This window comes from Budorcas taxicolor, chromosome 3 (genome assembly GCF_023091745.1).
Source record: "Budorcas taxicolor isolate Tak-1 chromosome 3, Takin1.1, whole genome shotgun sequence".
In the NCBI taxonomy this organism is placed as follows: domain Eukaryota; kingdom Metazoa; phylum Chordata; class Mammalia; order Artiodactyla; family Bovidae; genus Budorcas; species Budorcas taxicolor.
This window is the reverse complement of record NC_068912.1, coordinates 44,623,348-44,644,555: the sequence shown is the minus strand read 5'-3', so window position 1 is coordinate 44,644,555 and position 21,208 is coordinate 44,623,348. Positions and strand designations below refer to the sequence as shown.

Sequence of the window (21,208 nt, the reverse complement as noted above, 5' to 3'; positions counted from 1 at the left end):
AAAGTTGGATATGACTGAGAGACTGAGCTGAACTGAACCTTATTTAAAGAGGAAGAAACTGAGGTTAGGTAAATTGCTTAAGGGCACAAATTGAGTAGATAGTGAGGATGAGATTCAACCAAACTTTTTCTCTGTTTCAATTCTCTGGGAGCTGACAGAGGCTTCCAAGTCACCTACATTTTTAAGCAAGAGCCCAAATTACTGTTATACCACACGAGGCATTCAGAGTATCCCCTGTGTGCTTTTTCATTCCCCTTCTTGTCACCCATGTTGGATGACTGGTATCATTTCTGGGTGCCAGATGCATACTGTGCCTTCGTCCTAGAATACAGGAGGGCCTTCATACACGCTTATTTTTTGATACATTTTCTGTTGCCTGTGCACTGTGCTCTTTGCCCTTCATTCCTTATGCCCCAAGCTACACCTATCTGCTTTACAAATTCTTCAAGTTTATATATAGTCTCTTCTTTCTGATTCGTCCCTAATTCAAACAGAGTAGATCTCTTGAGTATATGTACCCTACATCTACCATTACATCATCCTCTGTAGAACTCTTCATGTCCATCTCATCCCACCTGACTGCAATCTATTTAAGTACCTGGACTGGATCCTTTTCATGTACTTAATTCCCAGCACCAAGCACAATGCCTGGATTAGAGTAGGGTCTCAGTAAATGTTTGTTTCATGAACGAAGAAAAGGAGGGAATGTCTGAGGGAATAGACTGGCCATTACTGTCTGACTCCAGAAACAGACTCCCAGAGAAGACCAGTCATATTTATCTGAGACCCTTTGCCGGCCCAGTTAAAGCACTATTGTCAGATGTAACTGCATTTCAGCTCTGTGGGTCTGGAACATCTTTGCTGGTACCTCATCAGGCTACATCTTCTCCCCCTTTGGGTACAGGAGGAGACTACTGTATAAAGCAAAATATACTTTTGCACTGACATTGAAATCAGAAATACTCTTTTTATGGATAAAAGCTTGTTTAGTTATTACATGGTTAAAGCACTTCCATATGACCTTTTTATAAGGTCCTTTTCCTGGATGCATGGGAATGTTTTAAGGGCCCTATGGAAGATTCTGAGTATGTCCAGTAAGATGGTTTTGAGCTCAAGGGGGACCCCTAGTCCAATTAATCATTCCCCACATGGTTCTCAGATGAGGAAGTGAAAGGAAGATATGAGTGCTCTAGACTTAACCTTGCAAGGTATCATGATGTTCACTGGCAGTCAAGGGAAGATGGCTACAGCCACAGGAGGAGATGAAGCCTGATGAAATACCAGCAAAGATGTTCCAGACCCACGGAGTTGAAATTCAGTTACATCTGGCACTAGCGCTTTAATGCTTCAACTTTTGGCATGCTGTTTGCTGTGCCTATGATTATTTTCTTAGGATTTATGTGAAGCATTTTTTTTGTTTGTTTTATAAAAAGTTAGCCTGTTTCAACTGTCATAAGTGAAAGCAAGGGAAAGGTTTGAGGCCATGCCTGGGCCCCTGTTTGCATGAGGCTACAGGATACCTCTGGGGGTGGGAAAGGTAAGCCTAAGTTTCCAAGGGACCTTGGACACAGCAGGGAAAGGCATCAGAAAGAAAAATAGCAAACGATCTAGAAAGGGATCAGGGCATAGTCACTACTTTTACCACAAGAAGTTCTAGAAGAAATAACCTATACAAATTCCCAGCACATAACAGTGCACAAATCATTGGTAGCTGGAAAGGTTTGTATAAGTTTTAACATACTGTTATAAACAGGGAGGTCTGGCATGCTGCGATTCATGGGGTCGCAAAGAGTCAGACACGACTGAGCGACTGAACTGAACTGAAAGCCAGATTGAAACAACTAAACCTACAGAACTAAAATCTACAGAAGTAGTCAAAGGAGATTTTTATCGCAGAAGTAGAGATGGCAGGCTTGCCTCATTAAGAGTCACTACGTGTGTGCCTCACTCCTTGGCAAAATCTGATTTGAGTGATATTGCCTTGGAAACTCTCCATGGGTTTTTAGTCACTGAAGGCGACCGGCTCATCTCACAAGTGAGGTTCACCTGTTAGGTTCTGGGACTTGGCAGCTCAGGAGAGGACTGTTTGGAGGCACCAGGGCACTTTGGGATACTCTACATACTTCAGGACGCTAAGTGCCCTGAGGAAATTTTTTAAACATACATATACACAATGGAGTATTACTCAGCCATTAAAAGAATACATTTGAATCCGTTCTAATGAGATGGATGAAACTGGAGCCGATTATACAGAGTGAAGTAAGCCAGAAAGAAAAACACCAATACAGTATACTAACACATATATATGGAATTTAGAAAGATGGCAATGATGACCCTGTATGCAAGACAGCAAAAGAGACCCAGATGTGTAGAGTGGACTTTTGGACTCTGAGGGAGAGGGAGAGGGTGAGATGATGTGGGAGAATGGCACTGAAACATGTATACTATCATGTAAGAAATGAATCGCCAGTCTATGTTCGATACAGGATACAGGATGCTTGGGGCTGGTGCACGGGGATGATCCAGAAAGATGATATGGGGTGGGAGGTGGGAGGGGGGTTCAGGATTGGGAACTCATGTACACCCGTGGTGGATTCATGTCAATGTATGGCAAAACCTATACAGTATTGTAAAGTAAAATAAAGTAAAAATAAAAATTTTTTTAAATTAAAAAAAAAAATTTCCCATTTCAAAAAGGTCCACAATAAAGTTTTATGTGTGTCTGAAAAAAAAAAAAAACAACCCTATTTGTAGGGAAGGAATGGGAATGCAGATGTAAAGAACAGACTTGTATACACATTGAGGGAAGCACAGGATAGGACAAATTGAGACAGTAGCACTGAAATATACACGCTACCATGTGTAAAATAGTTAGTAAGAAGCTGTTATATAACATAGGAAGCCCAGCCTGGTGCTCTGTGATTACCTAGAGGGGAGGGATGAGGGGATTGGAGAGGGAGGCTCAACAGGGAAGGGATATGTATGTGTGTGTGTGTGTGTGTGTGTATGTAAATTATGATTGGTTTGCATTGTTGTACTACAGAAACCAACACAATATTATAAAGCAATTTTCCTCCAGTCAAAAAATTAATTCAAAAGAAAAAACATCTAGGGAGGTATGAGTGTTTTTTTAGCCCCATTCCACTTTGCATGAAAATAGTCTCTTCACTTTTAAGTGTAGAAAATACGCACTTTTCACCCCAAGCCTGACTTTAGGCAGAACAAATGAAGGAGAAGAAAGAAATGAGTGATTTAAAACATACGTATTTCCATTTCAGAGACCACCTTTAGAAAACTAAACCCAGTGATTCACACCTGTATTGTCTAGTAGGTGGCTATACACATTAATTAACAAACAAATTATATCTAAAGAAACTTGTACTTACAAGAAATACTGCTATAGATATTCCAACCAGAAAGCCTGCTATCACATCAGACCAATGATTTCGATATTCTGCAACTCTGTTCAGTCCAGTAAGAAAGGCCAAACACATTAAGCCTAGGCACAAAACGGGCTTAGCAAGTCTTGTTCCTTTGGCTTTGATTGTGTTGGTAATGTACATCTGAAATAGCAAACAAAAAGCGTGAATGCATTTCCTTACATATGTACACCTTATATATGTATCAGTACACACATATTTATAGGAACAGATATATTTATATAATTCAAATAATTAACTACAGTTTATAAATTTTTTGAAGAATTTTCTTAAAAGTAGAGTTTAAAAGTAGTGATTAGTTAATTGTACTTACCTTATATTGAGTAATGGTCAATTCTTATGCAACATTAATCATTTAAGATACTGAGTTGCAGACATTCCAAGTCACTTTTCACAAACCTTTAATTACTCTCATTTTATCTGAATTTACATTTTATATAAATACTACTGGAAAGGGAAAATTAATGAATGTTTTTAATGTTTACATTTCTGTATACCATATTGAGAGGATGTACACTTTATAAAAGGGACTTCTCAGGTGGCTCAGGGGTAAAGAATCCACTTGCCAATGCAGGAGGTGGGGGTTTGATCCCTGGGTCGGGAAGATCCCCTGGAGGATGAAATGGCAACCCATTCTAGTATTCTTGCCTGGGAAATCGCATGGACAGAGGAGCCTGGTGGGCTACAATCCACAGTATTACAAAGAGTTGGACAGGACTGGGCTACTGAGAGTGCATGCATACTTTATAAAAATCAAACTTGTGAGCATATCTATAAAAAACAAAATCAAGTGGATTTCACTAAATAGATATTACTTGGAAAAAATAATTTAAAGTTCATTACAGTACCAACATTTACTTTTATGCTGTTATCTGAAATTGTGAAAATACTTTGTTTAACAAATTTTATCAACCAGCATAAGAACAACAACAAAAACCCCTTAATTATATGGGAGATATGTGTCAGTTAAACCAAAATAATCAGTAAACACCTACATTTTTGGCATCTTCATATATGCTAATGAAGAACGTGTAACTGTCAGCTGGTTGCACAGAATGAAATCTTTTCAAGTTGTGAGACACCATGGTCAAGAAACCCAGTTCTTTCCCAATCTGATTTATTTTATAGCTCAACTGCTCATAATTTCCTATATGCATTTCTATAGAAGTGAATCTGTTGACTGTGAAGGAGATATGTCAGTTATTTCAAGTCACTGTGTGTGTTTAGTTGCTCAGTTGTGTCCAACTCGTTGTGACCCCAAGGACTGCAGCTTGCCAGGCTCCTCTGTTCATGGGATACTCCAGCAAGAACACTGGAGAAGGTGGCCGTTCCCTTCTCTTGAGGAAATCTTCCTGACCCAGGGATTGAACCCCAGTCTCCTATATTGAAGGAAGATTCTTTGCTGTCAGCCACCAGGGGAGCCCCTATTCGAAGTCACTGCTGCTGCTGCTGCTGCTGCTAAGTCGCTTCAGTCGTGTCCAACTCTGTGCGACCCCATAGATGGCAGCCCACCAGGTTTCCCATCCCTGGGATTCTCCAGGCAAGAACACTGGAGTGGGTTGCCATTTCCTTCTCCAACGCATGAAAGTAAAAAGTGAAAGTAAAGTCACTCAGTCGTGTCCAACTCTTAGCAACCCCATGGACTGCAGCCTACCAGGCTCCTCTGTCCATGGATTTTCCAGGCAAGTCACTAGTAATTATTAAAGAGATGGCTTTCACAGTACAATAAGTTTTTATGACATTAATGTCAGAATCTGATACTGATAATATAGTCAGAAAAATACTTGCAAATGCATATAACCACTTGCCTATTGTCCTCAGTTGAATTTAAAAAAAAAAATACATTTGACTAAGAGATTAAACCAAAATCAGCCCTTAAGCTTTTAGTACATGGGAGCCATTTTTGGGTGCTATGAAAATCAGTAATTCTCTTCTTTTTTTTTTTTTTCTGGGCAAAGTTTGTAGCCCTGTTAGCTGCCAGTACACACTATGAATATTTAAACAGTTCATATGATACAAGGTTTCTATCTAGCCAAGTTCTAGCCTTTTGCAAACTATCTTAGGTCTCAATACTCAAGGATATAAATTTTAAAAGCTGGATTATCTTCATTTTGGCATTTGACCTTCAGAGCTATGTCTGTGTATTCTAAGCCTGTGCTTAGAAGAGCTGAATAATCTCAGTTAAGAAGAATAAGCAGACATGAGAGAGAAATAGGAGGAGAGGAGAAGAGAAAAAGATGCTTTTGCCATTCCAAGAAAATATATTAAAGAGTCCTGCCCACATGAGTAACAAGACAAGACTATCACCCCACTTCAGATTTCCAGTGATGCATCTAGTAATTTCTTATTTGACTCACGCATATAAATAGGGAGTGAAATTTAAGCTGCTAGTGAGATTTTCTGACTGATTACTGACTTCTTACCTTTGCATTTCTTAATGTCTGTCAGAACACTAAAAGACAACTACCCTCATTAAGACAAAATGAATATGAAATGATAACTGAATAGTATTAATATGCTAATAATCATCAGAGCTATGACTTTCATGAGCGATGTCTGTTCAAAACAATGCTCTAAGCATTTTACTTATTAAATCCTCAAAATAACCATAAAATAACATCATTACCTTCATTTGACAGATAAAAAAATTGACTCACGATAAAGCTTATTATAAAGAATACACAATTGGAGTATTGAGGGTGGCCCTTTTGAGAAAGAGAGATGTCAAAGGGAAGGAAGGATAGAGCATTTTGGTGCCTCCAACCTTCCTTTCTCTCGATTAATTTCTTGCCTGGAAAAAAATGGCCAGTGAACATAAACTAAGTATCAGTGAATGCAAGAGAAATAAAATTAAAAACAGGGGAAAGAAGGCCATTACAGCACATAGGGATGAGGCTACATCTGTACTCTACTATCAGGGAGAATTAGGAAATGGTGCATGTGCGGTTTGTGTAGAAAATCTCCTATAGAATCTAAATAACTTTGGAAAGTATTTGCCTTCTCCTTCATCTCCAGTGGCCACCTCAGATAGAGCTCAGGCCTTACTTGTCCAACTTGTGTTGGCTTATTAGTAATCCTTGAGCTTGGGCTATGATCCTCTTAAGATTCTCTTAAATTTCAATTCATTCCTAAGTTGTATGACTCAAGTATTGTTTATAAGCGGCCCCAGGATACAGCCTGGTCACTATGCAAACTCATGAAGAAGCTTCTATAATAGGAATAGCCTGGGATTTTGCTCTTCTTCCAACAGACCCCACTTAATGTCCAGAACCAGAAGAGAAGAAAATTGAATGCAAAGGGTTATGAAGAAGGGTGACATTCATTCAAATACTTTCAACTTTAAAGTGGATCATAACCCTTTATAATGCACAGATTTTTCTCAGTTGGCATGGATGTCACAAAAGAAAATTTTGAGTTTTCACTTATACATACTAGAAAACTTTCTGGTTCCCTAGTACTTATGAATATGACTGCCTTTTAACCAGTCTAATTGTGTTATCCTTACAGAAGGTCTATTATCCCTAATTTGCAGAAAAGGAAATTATGGCATAAGAATCTATTAAGCAAGTTGGATGCAGGACAGAAATTGATTATTTATGCTCTCTTGGTTTTTAATTCACTTATGAAACCATCTAGGTTAACCAGATGTCAAAATGTAACTAAAATAAAACACAAACAGAAGGGAGTATGATTTGAGCAGGATGGTATCTGTTCAGTCCTCAGTGGATGTTCACTACCTTATAAGCCAAGCCATTTAGCCATAATTGGGCAGTTCTTATCCATCCATCCCACAAATATCTATTAGCACAAATGCAGAAAGCCCAAACTGGTCATTTGCTATCTGCTAACAGCTGGGGTATATTCTTCAACACCTTTTCCCTTGTTTATACATTGTCTACAATAATTGACACATATATAAAGGGGTTTTGCTTACTTGAGTGCTTTTACTAAAATATAATTACAAAGCTCAGGCTTCCCTGGTTGGCTCAGACAGTAAAGAATCTACCTGCAATGCAGGAAACCCAGGTTTGATCCCTAGATTGGGAAGATCTCCTGGAAAAGGGAATGGTTACCCACTCCAGTAATCTTGCCTGGAGAATTCTATGGACCGAAGAGCCTGGTGGGCTATAGTCCATGGGGTCACAAAGAATTGGACACGACTGAGTGACTTAACACTTTCACTTCACAATCACAATGCCCATGTCATGTAGTAATGTGAATGGACACAATTGTAAGAATAATCATCGATCTCTTGGGTAAACTGAGAAAGCACTGTATAATTTTAAAAACAATACTATTATAAAACAAAAATAAAAACACAAATGTTTGTGTTAAGCACTTACTATAAACCTGAAACTGTTATTCAAAGAGAAGCCATCTAGGTTATATCCAGAAGGATGAGCATGAGTTCTCAGTGAAGAGGAAGTGGGGAAAAAACTGTCCTAGACCCAGGGAGAGCATCCATGGCCCACTATATGTCTCCCAACACCTGCATCATCCCCACAGCACTCACCACAATGTGTGGTTTATGCTAATCTGCCCCCTTCACTATACTAATGACATACAAGCCAGATCTGTGTTCTGTACTGTGAACCTTGTGCCTAGTTAGTCCTTTGTCTGAAACACTGCAAGCACTTGAAATAACTATTAGACTAAATAAAAGAGGGAATAAATGAAAAATGCAACAGTACAGGAGAATGAGTATGGAGTATTTCCCTCACAGCATTTGCCACTATCTAAAAATCATGTTCTCTATTTTGTGTATGTATGTTTATCTGTTGCCTCTATGAGAATATTCCATTAGCATAAAACCTCTGTCCGTTCACAGTTCTACCTGAAATTCATTGCTGTTGTCATGGTTTAGTCACTAAGTCAAGTCCAACTCTTTGTGATCCCATGGACTACAGCCCACCAGACTCATCTGTTTATGAGATTTCCCAAACAAGAATACTAGAGTGGGTTGCCATTTCCTTCTCCATGGGATCTTTCCAACCCAGGGATCAGTGTCTCCTGAATTGGCAGGTAGATTCTTTTACCACTGAGTCACCAGGGAAGCCCACTTGAAATGCACAGAACTCCTTTTATGTAGAAGGTACTCAGAAATGTTGAATTAGTGAATGTGTAAATGGTATGCTTGGGGAAAAGTGAATTTTTGAACTTTTGTCAGAAAATACACATCACTATCAGAAAATGTCTTGCATATGCCTTTGTTTACTTGCTATTGTCCTTCTCCTGTCTATCTCGTATTGCCTGAAACAAAACTTGATATAGGACAGGCACCTGTGATGGAAAGAATATTAGCTCTCTAACAATGCTGAAGCTCTAATCCTGGGAACTTGCGAATATGTCACCTAATCACATGAGTCTTTAAAAGTTGATAACCTTCCCTAGCTTTAGTCAGAAAGAGATCTGAAGATGCTATGCTACTGTCTTTGATGATGGAGAAAGGGAGCCACTAAGCAAGGAACTGAGATATCCTCTGAGATCTGGAAAGGTAAGAAATGAACTCTCTTTAGAGCCTCTTGAAGGGATGCAGCCAGGCTGAAACCTTCAGTTTAGCCCAGTGAACCCAGACTGGACTTCAGATCTACAGAACTCTAGGATTATAACTTTGGGTTGTTTCTAAGTCCCTATGTTTGCGGTATTTTGTCATGGTTTAAAAAGAAAACTACTATAATCAATCAATATCTGCTTCATGCGTGACTGAATAAATGGACTGGAATTTGTAAAAATGACCTATAAGAGAGAACTGTGGCACTGAGATTAGATCATCTGCTCTGGAATCAAAGAGTTTTGGGTTGAGTCCCAGCTCTGCCACTTAAACAAGTGAATAACTTAAACAAGGTATTCAACCTATTGAATCTTTGAACTCGTTACGCATAAAATGCAAATGATAGAAATATTACCAGGCAGTGTGGAAAGAATTAAATGATGTAATGCAGGTAAAGTACTTAGCACAGCGATAGTGCACAGTAAGCTCTTAGTATAAACCACACATTGTGGTGAGTGCTGTGGGGATGATGCACGTGTTGGGAGAGATATAGGGGCCATGGATGCTCTTCCGGGGTTCAGTCATGGTCAGGTTGGAGAACACAGCAGGACACAGACCGACTACATTGCGTGTTGCTGCGGAAGTGCCTGGTAAGCGGAGATCATCGGGGCTGAGCGTGGAAAACCCACATTCTTCTCTTGCTTTCATACTCTTTCACTTTTTCCTTATGCTATTTTGCCATTTTCCCTCCCTTTCATGTTCTCTTAAAAGATCCACTAATTATTTGCAGGTGATTATCATGAACTCTCTTAGCCTTTGCCTTTTCTTTACTACAAACTAAAGGCCTTGATTTCATCCATCCATTTCTATATATATATTTCTTTATATATAAGGGCTTCCCTGGTGGCTCAGATGGTAAAGAATCTACCTGCAATATGGAAGACCTGGGTTTGATCCCTGGGTTGGGAAGATCCCCTGGAGGAGGAAATGGCAACCCTACTCCAGTATTCTTTTTTTTTCCCCAGTATTCTTGCCTGGAGAATCCCCATGGACAAAAGAGCCTGGTGGACTACAGTCCATGGGGTCACACAGAGTCAGACATGACTGAACAACTAAGCACACACAAAGTGCTTGATACACGGTGCAGTAGAAGTGCATATATATACATGGTTTCAAATGACACTGAATATAGTTTCCTGTGCTTTACAGTATGTCCTTGTTTATTTTAAACATAGAAGTGTGTATATGTTAATCCCAACCTCCTAATTCACCTTCACCATCACCCTTCTGCCAACCACTCTGGTAACCACAGACTGATTTTCTATATCTGTGAGTCCATTCCTGTTTTGTAAGCTCATTTATATCATTGTTTAGATTTCACATACAAGTGACATGATATAACACTTGTCTTTCTCTTCCAGACATACTTTACTTAATATAATAATCTATAGTACTGCAAATGACATTTCATTTTTAATGGGTGAGTAATATTCCATTGTGTACATACACCACATCTTCTTTATCCATTCATCTGTCAGTGGACACTGAGGTTATTTCCATGTCTTAGCTATTGAAAATAGTACTGCTATGAAAACTTGGGTGCACATACCTTTTCACATTAGTTTTCTCTGGATATATGCACAGGAGTGGGATTGCTGGATCATACGGTAACTCTAGTTTTTTAAGGAATGCCCATATTATTCTTCATAGCAGCTGCACCAATTTACATTCCTACCAATAGTGTAGGAGGGTTCCCTTTTCTCTACACACTCTCCAGCATTTAATATTTGTAGACTTTTTAATCATCACTATTCTGACTGGTGTGAGGTGACACCACATTGTGGAATGGATTTGCATTTCTGTAGTAATTAGCAATGTCGAGCATCTTTTCATGTGCCTGTTGGGTATGTCTTCTTTGCAGAAATGTCTTCTGGCCATTTTTTGATAGATTGTTCTTTGATATTAAGCTATATGAGTTCTTTGTATATTTTGGAAATAAATTCCTTGTTGGTACAATCATTTGCAAATATTTTCTCCCATTCCTTAGGTTGTCTCCTCATTTTGTTTATGGTTTCCTTTGCTGTGCAAAAGCTTTTAAGTTTAATTGGGTCCATTTGTTTATTTTTTGTTTTTATTCCATTACTCTAGGAGATGTATCCAAAAAATATTGCTGCAATTTATGTCAGAGTGTTCTGCTTATGTTTTCCTTTAGGAGTTTTATAGGGTCCGGTCTTACATTTAGGTCTTTAATCCATTTTGAGTTTATTTTTGTGTATACTATTAGAGAATGGTCTAGCTTCATTCTTTCACCTGTAGCCATCCAGTTTTCCCAGCACCACTTACTGAAGAGACTGTCTTTTCTCCATTATACAGTCTTGCCTCCTTTGTCACAGATAAATTGACCATGAATGAGTAGTTTATTTGGATTGCACCCTATAGTCTTGGGACTTCTCTGGTGGCTCAGACGGTAAAGCGTCTGTCTACAATGCAGGAGACCTGGGTTCGATCCCTGGGTTGGGAAGATCCCCTGGAGAAGGAAATGGCAATCCACTCCAGGACTATTGCCTGGAAAATCCCATGGACAGAGGAGCCTGGTAGGCTACAGCCCATGGGGTCACAAAGAGTCAGACATGAATGAATGAGTTCACTTCACTATAGTCTTACTCATGAAACTACAATTCACGATCAGGTTAGAACTGGATTCTTTAAACTGATATCCAAGTTTTGACTACTTTGATTAATACATCCTTAAAAGCAACAGATTTTTTTTTTAAATTTTGGTGCTCTTTTAAATAACTACATAGCATTTCTGGTCATATTGTTTGTGGTCCTCACATGGACCAATGCCCTACCAAGTTCCTCTTATCCTGGATTCCTGGAGTTGTTTTCAAAAAAATCAAATTTCGTAATTGTTTTCAAAATATCAGTCCACCTTGTCAAAACCATTTTGAACTGTGAGGCTGACATCTATCAAACTAGTTCTCCTTCTCTCAGTTTCTCGTTAGTACCATACAGATCACCAATAACAAGACAGTGTCAAGGGTGGAACTCCATGATGCTCAACTGGAGACTTAGTCGCAAATGGGTATAAAAACACTGAACAAAACATGGAGCGTTCACTTATTAAGCCAGGTGTGCGGTGACCTAAAAGTCTTATTATTGTATCCAAACTTATCTATGATCATAAATTTGCCAAACTGCAATGTAAATGTATCTGATGGGGTAATAGAACGGTGTATTAGAATAGAGCTGTGTAATTCTACTGTAACAGAATTGTGATGAAAGGTAATGTGATGGTGGCAAGGCCATGGACTTTGTACCAGACAGATTTGTGTTCACCTAACTCAGACTTTTCAGAGCTGTGATGGGAAAGTGCAATAAATGGTGCTGTGCTGAAGTCATACTTTAATACACTACAGCATAGGTTGTATAGAACATGCATTTACTTCCCCCCACCCCACAGACTGACCTAATCTTTATCATGGGCATCCATCCCACACTGGAGAGCAATGGAATGTGGGAAGGGAAAAACCTGAATAAATGCTCAGTTGTTCTGAGTTTCTCTCTGTTCTCTTTCTGGAAGAATACCCTGGCCCAGTTGGAGGCCTTTAAGACTGCATGGCTGAGGAGAGGAGGTAATCTCAGGGTGGCCACAGGGCTGTCCTGCTGAACAGCCTCCCCTGACTTCCCTTTAGCTCAGATGGTAAAGAATCTGCCTACAATGCAGGAGACCCAGGTTTGATCACTGGGTTGGGAAGATCCTCTGGAAAAGGGAATGGCAATCCACTCCAATATTCTTGCCTGGAGAATCCCATGAACAGAGGAGCCTGGCAGGCTATAGTGCGTGGGATTCAAAGAGTTGGGCACAACTGAGTGACTAATACCACTACCGCACCGTGCTTCTCCCACGGGTCTCCTGAGCCCTCTCAACAACCACTGTGAATGTCCCTGTGGCCCCCTGACTTGGCGCATTTAGGCTTGCACTCCAGTCCTCAGCACATCCCCTTCTGGCCTGGGGGATTTCTGCCCTCTCTAGCTGGGCTGCAGCTTCCTGGGGCTCCCATAGGACCGTCTGCTCTGCTGCTCTACCCACCTGCCACAGGGCTGCCCTGAGGTTAAGCTCTCCCAGTTTCATGACAGAAAACAGACGTAAGTCTACTTTCTCTTTCCTCTTCAACCTTTATGGGGTATCTGTGACCTGGTGGTCAACTGCCTTCTCAGGGTTTCTAAACTAAGGGTGCTCACCCCAATGCCGATACCTGCCATTCTACCCTTTTCTCTCCTCCAACCCTCCCACTTCTTGGCAAAGAGATGGCACCGTCCGCTCCCAGGTGTGGTTGCACCATCCTTTTTATATCCATTATATCCTGTGTACTCTCTATTGTTACCTTGTAATAATATACGCAAATCTTCAAATTTTGCTTTTGGTATGTAAAGGTAGCTTTGGAATTTAGAAATTCCTGTTCTCTTAGGACAAATGAGACTTGACTATTGAAGCCAAACACCACCTTCCTTTTGTAACTGGTACTGGCCCATCTCTTTTCTCAGTTTTATTGAGGAATAGGGCTTCCTTGGTGGCACAGTGGTAAAGAATTCACCTGCTAATGCAGGAGACGTAAGACACAGGGGATCGATCTCTGGGTCAGGAAGATCCCCTGGAGTAGGAAATGGCAACTTACTCCCAGTATTCTTGCCTGGAGAATCCAACTGACAGAGGCATCTTGAGGGCTACAGTCCATGGGGTTGCAAAGAGTAGGACCCAACTGAGGGACTGAGCATACACACACACTGAGGTATAATCGACAAATTTAAAAAATGGATATACTTAAGGTATACAACATGATGCTTTTTCACATGTGTTTTAAGGGAAGAATTGATTGAAACTGCCCATCCTGGCCACACACCATATTAACTATCTACATCAGTTATTTTATGACAGGAGGTCCTGGTAAGGAATACGGAACTAACGAGCCACCACCAAGCAGAATTCAAGAATTAGAGAGGGTCAAAAGGAGACACAACGTGTCCTACCAACTTCCCAGAATCCTCCTTGCTGGAATCCATCTTGGCTGAGCAATGCGTACACCACCAAGAAGGAAGGACCCTGAGCCAGAATGACCGGCCAGGGACAACCTGAAAATTCATCCTATTATGATAAAACTCAAGACTGTGAACCAAGTGGCAGAGCAGTCCTCCTGAGTTCCCTTACCCTGCTGGTCCCTGCTGGGGTGCCCCTTCCCAAAAAAGTCTCTTTTTTGTTAGTATGTGTGTCTCCTCAGACAATTCATTTCTGAGTGTTAGACAAAAGCCCACTCTCAGGCCCTGGAAGAGGTCCCCCTTTCTGCAATGTGAGAAAGGTAATCACTACAGTCAAGCTAATTAACATAACCATTATCGCACATAGTGACCATTTTGTGTGTATGTGTGTGGTGAGAACATCTAAGATTTACCTACTCTCTAAGCAAGCTTCAGGTCTATAATACACTATTGTAAACTATAGTTACACTGCTATATATTAGATCTGTGTGGCATGTATAGATGCAATACTATTCAGCATTAAAAAAGTAGGAAGTCCTATCATTTGAGATAACACAAATCAACCTGAAGGACATTATGCTAAGTGAAATATGCCAGTCAAGAAAAGACAAATATTACAAGATCTTACCCATATGTGCAATCTAAAATAGTCAAACTCATACATGCAGAGAGTGGAGTGGGGGCTTCCAGGAGACAGAGGACAGGAAATTGGAAGATAGATGTTGACTTTTCTCTTATGGCATGTTCTTCTCTGAGACACTGAATAACAGATGAGAAATCCTAGAGCTACGTTGTACAATATAGAAGCCACTAATTAGAACTATTGAGCACTGGAAATATGGATAGTGGGAACAAAAGACTGCATTTTTTAGTTAATTTAAATTTTAAAACTGGCACTTGCTTTGATTATTAGAAAACTTTAAAATATATTTGGAAAAAATTGGTTATGTGCTTGTACTTCTACATTGTAAATTTTATGAAACCTAAATAGAGAGCAAATACTTGAGACGAAAATGTAGTATCAGAACTGAGATGTATTATAAGAGTCAAATAGACCCTGAATTTTGAAAATTTTGCAGAAAAAAGGAATGCAAAGTATCTCATTAATACTTTTATATTGATACATGTTGAAATTTTAAAATCTGGATGTACTTGGTTAAACAAAAATATTTCAAAAATTAATTAAACTTTTTGCTTTTTAAAAATATGACTATTAGAAAACTAACAGTCATTTATGTGATTCATTTATATTTCTACTAGAAAATGCAGACCTAGACAAGAGCATCATGATCCAAAGGAAATGAAAACTATATCAGTTAATATTCAAAAATATTGTCCTCATTTCAGCATTTATTGCTATCTTATAACTTTATTTATCATATTGGTTGGAATTGGGTACTGTACATAAAATCATTTTTTAGGACACTTGTGCTGTGTCCGACAATAGTTATCTATATCTTTTCAGTTCAGTTCAGTTCAGTCCAGTCACTCAGTCGTGTCTGACTCTTTGCGACCCCATGAACCACAGCACACGAGGCCTCCCTGTCCATCACCAACTCCTGAACTCCACTCAAACCCATGTCCATCAAGTCGATGATGCCATGAACTTATCCTCTGTCGTCCCCTTCTCCTCCTGCCCTCAATCTTTCCCAGCATCAGGATCTTTTCCAATGAGTTGACTCTTCGCATCAGGTGGCCAAAGTATTGGAGTTTCAGCTTCAGCATCAGTCCTTCCAAAGAACAGCCAGGACCAATCTCCTTTAGGATAGACTGCTTGGATCTCCTTGCAGTCCAAGGGACTCTAAACAGTCTTCTCCAACACCACAGTTCAAAAGCATCAATTCTTCAGTGCTCAGCTTTCTTTATAGTCCAACTCTCACATCCATACGTGATCACTGGAAAAACCATAGCCTTGACTAGATGGACCTTTGTTGGTAAAGTAATGTGTCTGCTTTTTAATTTGCTGTCTAGGTTGGTCATAACTTTCCTTCCAAGGAGTAAGCATCTTTTAATTTCATGGCTGCAATCACCATCTGCAGTGTTTTTGGAGCCCCCCAAAATAAAGTCTGACACTGTTTCCCCATTTATCTGCCATGAAGTGATGGGACTGGATGTCATGATCTTCGTTTTCTGAATGATGAGCTTTAAGCCAATTTTTTCACTCTCTTCTTTCACTTTCATCAAGAGGCTCTTTAGTTCTTCTTCACTTTCTGCCATAAGGGTGGTGTCATCTGTGTATCTGAGGTTATTGATAATCTTGATTCCAGCTTGTGCTTCCTCCAGCCCAGGATTTCTCATGATGTACTCTGCACAGAAGTTAAACAAGCAGGGTGACAATATACAGCCTTGACATACTCCTTTTCCTATTTGGAACCAGTTTGTTGTTCCATGTCCAATTCTAACTGTTGCTTCCTGACCTGCATATAGGTTTCTCAAGAGGCAGGTCAGGTGGTTTGGCATGCCCATTTCTTTCAGAATTTTCCATAGTTTATTGTGATCCACACAAAGGCTTTGGCATAGTCAATAAAACAGAAATAGACATTTTTTGTGGAATTCTCTTGCTTTTTCCATGATCCAGCAGAGGTTGGCAATTTGATCTCTGGTTTTTTTGCCTTTTCTAAAACCAGGTTAAACATCTGGAAGTTCATGGTTCACGTATTGCTGAAGCCTGGTTGGAGAATTTTAAGCATTACTTTACTAGCGTGTGAGATGAGTACAACTGTGCGGTAGTTTGGACCCTTCTTTGGCATTGCCTTCTTTACATCTATTAATACATTACTGTTTCAAGAAGCACACAATGTAATAAAATGATTTTATGAAATTATCTTGAATGTTCAGAGTTAAACTATCAGTTCAGTTCAGTTCAGTCGCTCAGTAGTGTCTGACTCTTTGTGACCCCATGAATTGCAGCACGCCAGGCCTCCCTGTCCACCATCATCTCCCGGAGTTCACTCAGACTCACGTCCATTGAGTCAGTGATGCCATCCAACCATCTCATCCTCTGTCGTTCCCTTCTCCTCTTGCCCCCAATCCCTCCCAGCATCAGAGTCTTTTCCAATGAGTCAACTCTTCGCATCAGGTGGCCAAAGTACTGGAGTTTCAGCTTTAGCATCAGTCCTTCTAAAGAAATCCCAGGGTTGATCTCCTTCAGAATGGACTGCTTGGATCTCCTTGCAGTCCAAGGGACTCTCAAGAGTCTTCTCCAACACCACAGTTCAAAGGCATCAATTCTTCGGCACTCAGCCTTCTTCACAGTCCAACTCTCACATCCATACATGACTACAGGAAAAACCATAGCCTTGACTAGATGGACCTTAGTCGGCAAAGTAATGTCTCTGCTTTTGAATATACTGTCTAGGTTGGTCAGCACTTTTATTCCAAGGAGTAAGCGTCTTTTAATTTCATGGCTGCAGTCACCATCTGCAGTGATTTTGGAGCCCCAGAAAATAAAGTCTATCACTGTTTCCACTGTTTCCCCATCTATTTCCCATGAAGTGATGGGACCAGATGCCATGATCTTCGTTTTCTGAATGTTGAGCTTAAAGCCAACTTTTTTGCTCTCCTCTTTCACTTTCATCAAGAGGCTTTTTAGTTCCTCTTCACTTTCTGCCATAAGGGTGGTGTCATCTGCATATCTGAGGTGATTGATATTTCTCCCGGCAATCTTGATTCCAGCTTGTGCTTCTTCCAGCCCAGCGTTTCTCATGATGTACTCTGCATAGAAGTTAAATAAGCAGGGTGACAATATACAGCCTTGACGTACTCCTTTTCCTCTCTGGAACCAGTCTGTGTTCCATGTCCAGTTCTAACTGTTGCTTCCTGACCTGCATACAGATTTCTCAAGAGGCAGGTTAGGTGGTCTGGTATTCCCATCTCTTTCAGAGTTAGTCCATTTTTCAGGTTCTGATTATTATAACAGCTTTTAAAAATATTTTGCCTCTAAAATATTTTGCAATTAATCAATTGCTTCATATTTTATTGATACCCTTTAAATACTTGGTGCATTCCATACTTAGTGAGTATAAATCAGGAAGAAAAGCTCAACTTTAGGAATTTAGTGAGCTGGGTTAAAATGTCAATCCACCACTGGTTATTTTTGTGACCTTAGAGTAGCTAATCTCTGTGAATCTCGTATCATTTGTTAAACGAAAATGATAACATCAGTTTGTAGGATTTAGCACAATTATCTCACAAGTAGTATAAGTTTTATTACTGTCACAAGGCACCATGAAGATTTGTGCTTGCCCTGTGCCAGGAATAAACCTAAAGGATTAAAGTGACATATTTGGATTAAAACTACATTTTCTGAGGGAAATAACAAATTATATTGCTTAAATTATGGGCATGGGAATAAAGGTCCTTGAACACATTGCATCTGAAAAACCAAGAGTGGCCATCCATTTTCTTTACAATATACTTAATGGGTCCCTAACAAAAGATTACATAATCACAGACACAGAATTTATCATGTAGTTGATGTCCCTGAATGGGTAATGCTAGGGAGTCACAAATGTGAAGTGAATTAACAACAAGCTCAGTGTTCAGGACCAGCTGGTACGTGCAGTTAAGATCAGAATACACTCAGTGGCTCAGCTGCCCTCAGCACAATGGCCGACTGATGGTTTGGCTCTCAATAACAACCCTTCATCACTGACACATTTACCTTATTCCTTAAGTGCAGCCGTGGCTGGCTTCACATGGAGACCATTTCTCTCCAGTATGACCCCCATGATAAATATATTGTACACACAGCACTTTGCCCATCAAGCAGAAGAACAAAAATGCTTTTACGAGACATTTTCTCACATTTCCATCACATAACAGCTGTTTCCATTCGCCACACAAAAAGTAAACAATATTTAGATAAACCTAGGCTTCTGTCGTCCTCATTATGCTCCCCAGCATTTTGCTCATAACAATTATGAAAAGACATCATTTTTGTACTGAAACAATATATATTTTTTCTCCTTTGCTAGCTTATGAAGGATAGAAATATCCTTTCCTTTTTGTCACCTCGGTGACTGACACAGTGCTTGGCTAACTCTCAATAACTAATCATACTAAACCTTAAGATCCCCTGAATGCTTGCTACATGTCAAGAACGGTGCTAACTTCAGTACCTGTGTCAATCATGTAATCCAAATAACCCCATGACTTTGGGACTTAACAGTAGCAGTAACTAAGACATAGAAAGGTTTAGCAACTTGCCCACCGACTTCTGGCTACAAGTGGTGGAGCAGCATTCCAAATTCAAGAAGCTAGTGAGGGCTTCCCTGGTGGTCCAGTGGTTAAGACTCTGGACTTCCAATGCGGGGGGGCAGGGGCGGGTAGGGAGCAGGTTCAATCGATCCCTGGTTGTGGGAACTAAGATCCCACATGCCAAAGGGCATGGTCAAAAAAACTATAAATTTCAGTCAGTTAGCTGCCTAGTCCATGCTCTGACCACCACCACGGCACATGCAGTAGCCTCTCGCAGTCAGAAGACACAGATTCAATCCCTGGGTCAGGAAGGTCCCCTGGAGAAGGAAATGGCAACCTAGTCCAATACTCTTGCCATGGAAAAATTAGATGCACCCAGGAGCCTGGTGGGCTATAGTCCATGGGGTCACAAAGAGTCGGACATTACTGAGCAACTGAGTGTGTGCGCGTGCACACACACGCGCGCGCGCGCACACACACACACACACACACACACCCCTTGAGATCAAGGGCTGAAAGTCTTTGTCTTCAAATTCTTAGCATATTACAGGTGTGCAATGGTTTTTGTTAAATTAATGACTATATAATTGAATTTACTGTTATTGTCAGTGTTTTGAATTAAACCAACTAATTACTGTTTGTTTAAATCTAAATTTTTTCTTTAAAATGTGGCACAAGCGCCATCAATTGATATATAGTGAATCAAGATTATTTTACTTTGAGCCCTTCTAGATATCAGATGTTAAGATAATTAGTGTCATTGAATATTACTGAAAAAATGAATCTAGAGCTGTGAGTTTAAAGAAAAGGACAAAGTTTACTGCTAAAGAAAAACCTTGGGAATTGTGTGACCATGAACTCAACAGTGTGATAAAATAAGCAGGCAGGGAAACCAAAGCAAGTGAACAAAAACTACTGCCATCTTGGGTTTATTTGCACTGGATTAGTTTTTAAGGTGCTTGTGTAAATATTACATCTTTGACATTCCCTAATATTTGTATTTGTAAAGCATTTTGTGTTCACAGAACTAAAGAAGTGCAAAATAAGGAAGTTCACAGATAATCCAGATGCTTCTAAATCATATTCCATTAATTCTTGGGAAATTCAAAAAGGGGCTTCTAGAGCATGTATGAGGAAGTGTGGTGAGAGGATTGCATGATTCTATGTTTCCGGGACTGGTTATTTAATTTGCAAGGTCCAGTGCAAAGTGAAAATGAGAGATCTCTGTGAAGAGATCATCAGCAATGTCAGGATGATGAGTAGAGCATCAAAACCAAGCATGGGGCCCTCCTGAGCACAGGCCCCACGTGACAGTACAGGTTACATGCACAATGAAACTGGCCCTACCTGTTATGATTCCCATTTTATAGAGCCACTGGGAAAATTACCTGAAGGAAAAATGGATTACAAGGGGCAGGAGGAGACGCTATAGAAGAGGCTATAGGAAAATGATATTGGTAATCCAGGCAAGCTACGATGAGGGCCCCAACCACATTTGTAGGTGTGATGAAGAGAAGGATTTTATGCTGAAGTAACACCTCTTATAAGAGTTCAACTTTTCTATTTAATTTTCCCTATTTCAATTATATTTGTAAATTACCCCCAAACTACCATCTTAACACCACAGGCCTTCATGAAATGAAAATAGCCAGTAAGAAAAGCTTTATAAAGAAAATCAATTCCAGAATGAGTTTAAAAGACCATGTCTTTTAAAAATGTTAAAAATGGTTCACCTGAATTAGCGAGTGTCATCGTCAGTTAGTTAAACTTAATAGCAATGAATATATGAGCACACTGGGGCCATTAGGAACACTTAAGTATAAGAAATATGTCTGACTGGTGTGCAGTGGCTATCTTTAGTGTTCTGGCAAGTGCACTGTGATTTCTGGCTCGCCCTAAGAAGCCAACTGTGCTGGAACATTACATAATGCCACTGCCATGTGTGAGTCAAAACTCTACTCCTGGGAAACTACAGAGACATTAGCCACCCAGAACAAAGGGTCTCAGGTAAGACACCTGGAATTCTGCATAGTCAGCACTC

At 40.0% G+C, this 21,208-nt stretch overlaps 1 protein-coding gene across 1 annotated transcript in view; it reads right to left on the bottom strand.

Annotated features, from left to right (window-relative positions):
• PLPPR5 (phospholipid phosphatase related 5) overlaps positions 1 to 21,208 on the bottom strand; it is a 102,732-nt gene that overhangs the window by 7,641 nt on the left and 73,883 nt on the right. The window contains exon 4 of the mRNA XM_052638041.1: positions 3,387 to 3,563. Coding sequence (XP_052494001.1) covers positions 3,387 to 3,563 — 177 coding nt within the window. The remainder of the gene's footprint in view (positions 1 to 3,386; positions 3,564 to 21,208) is intronic.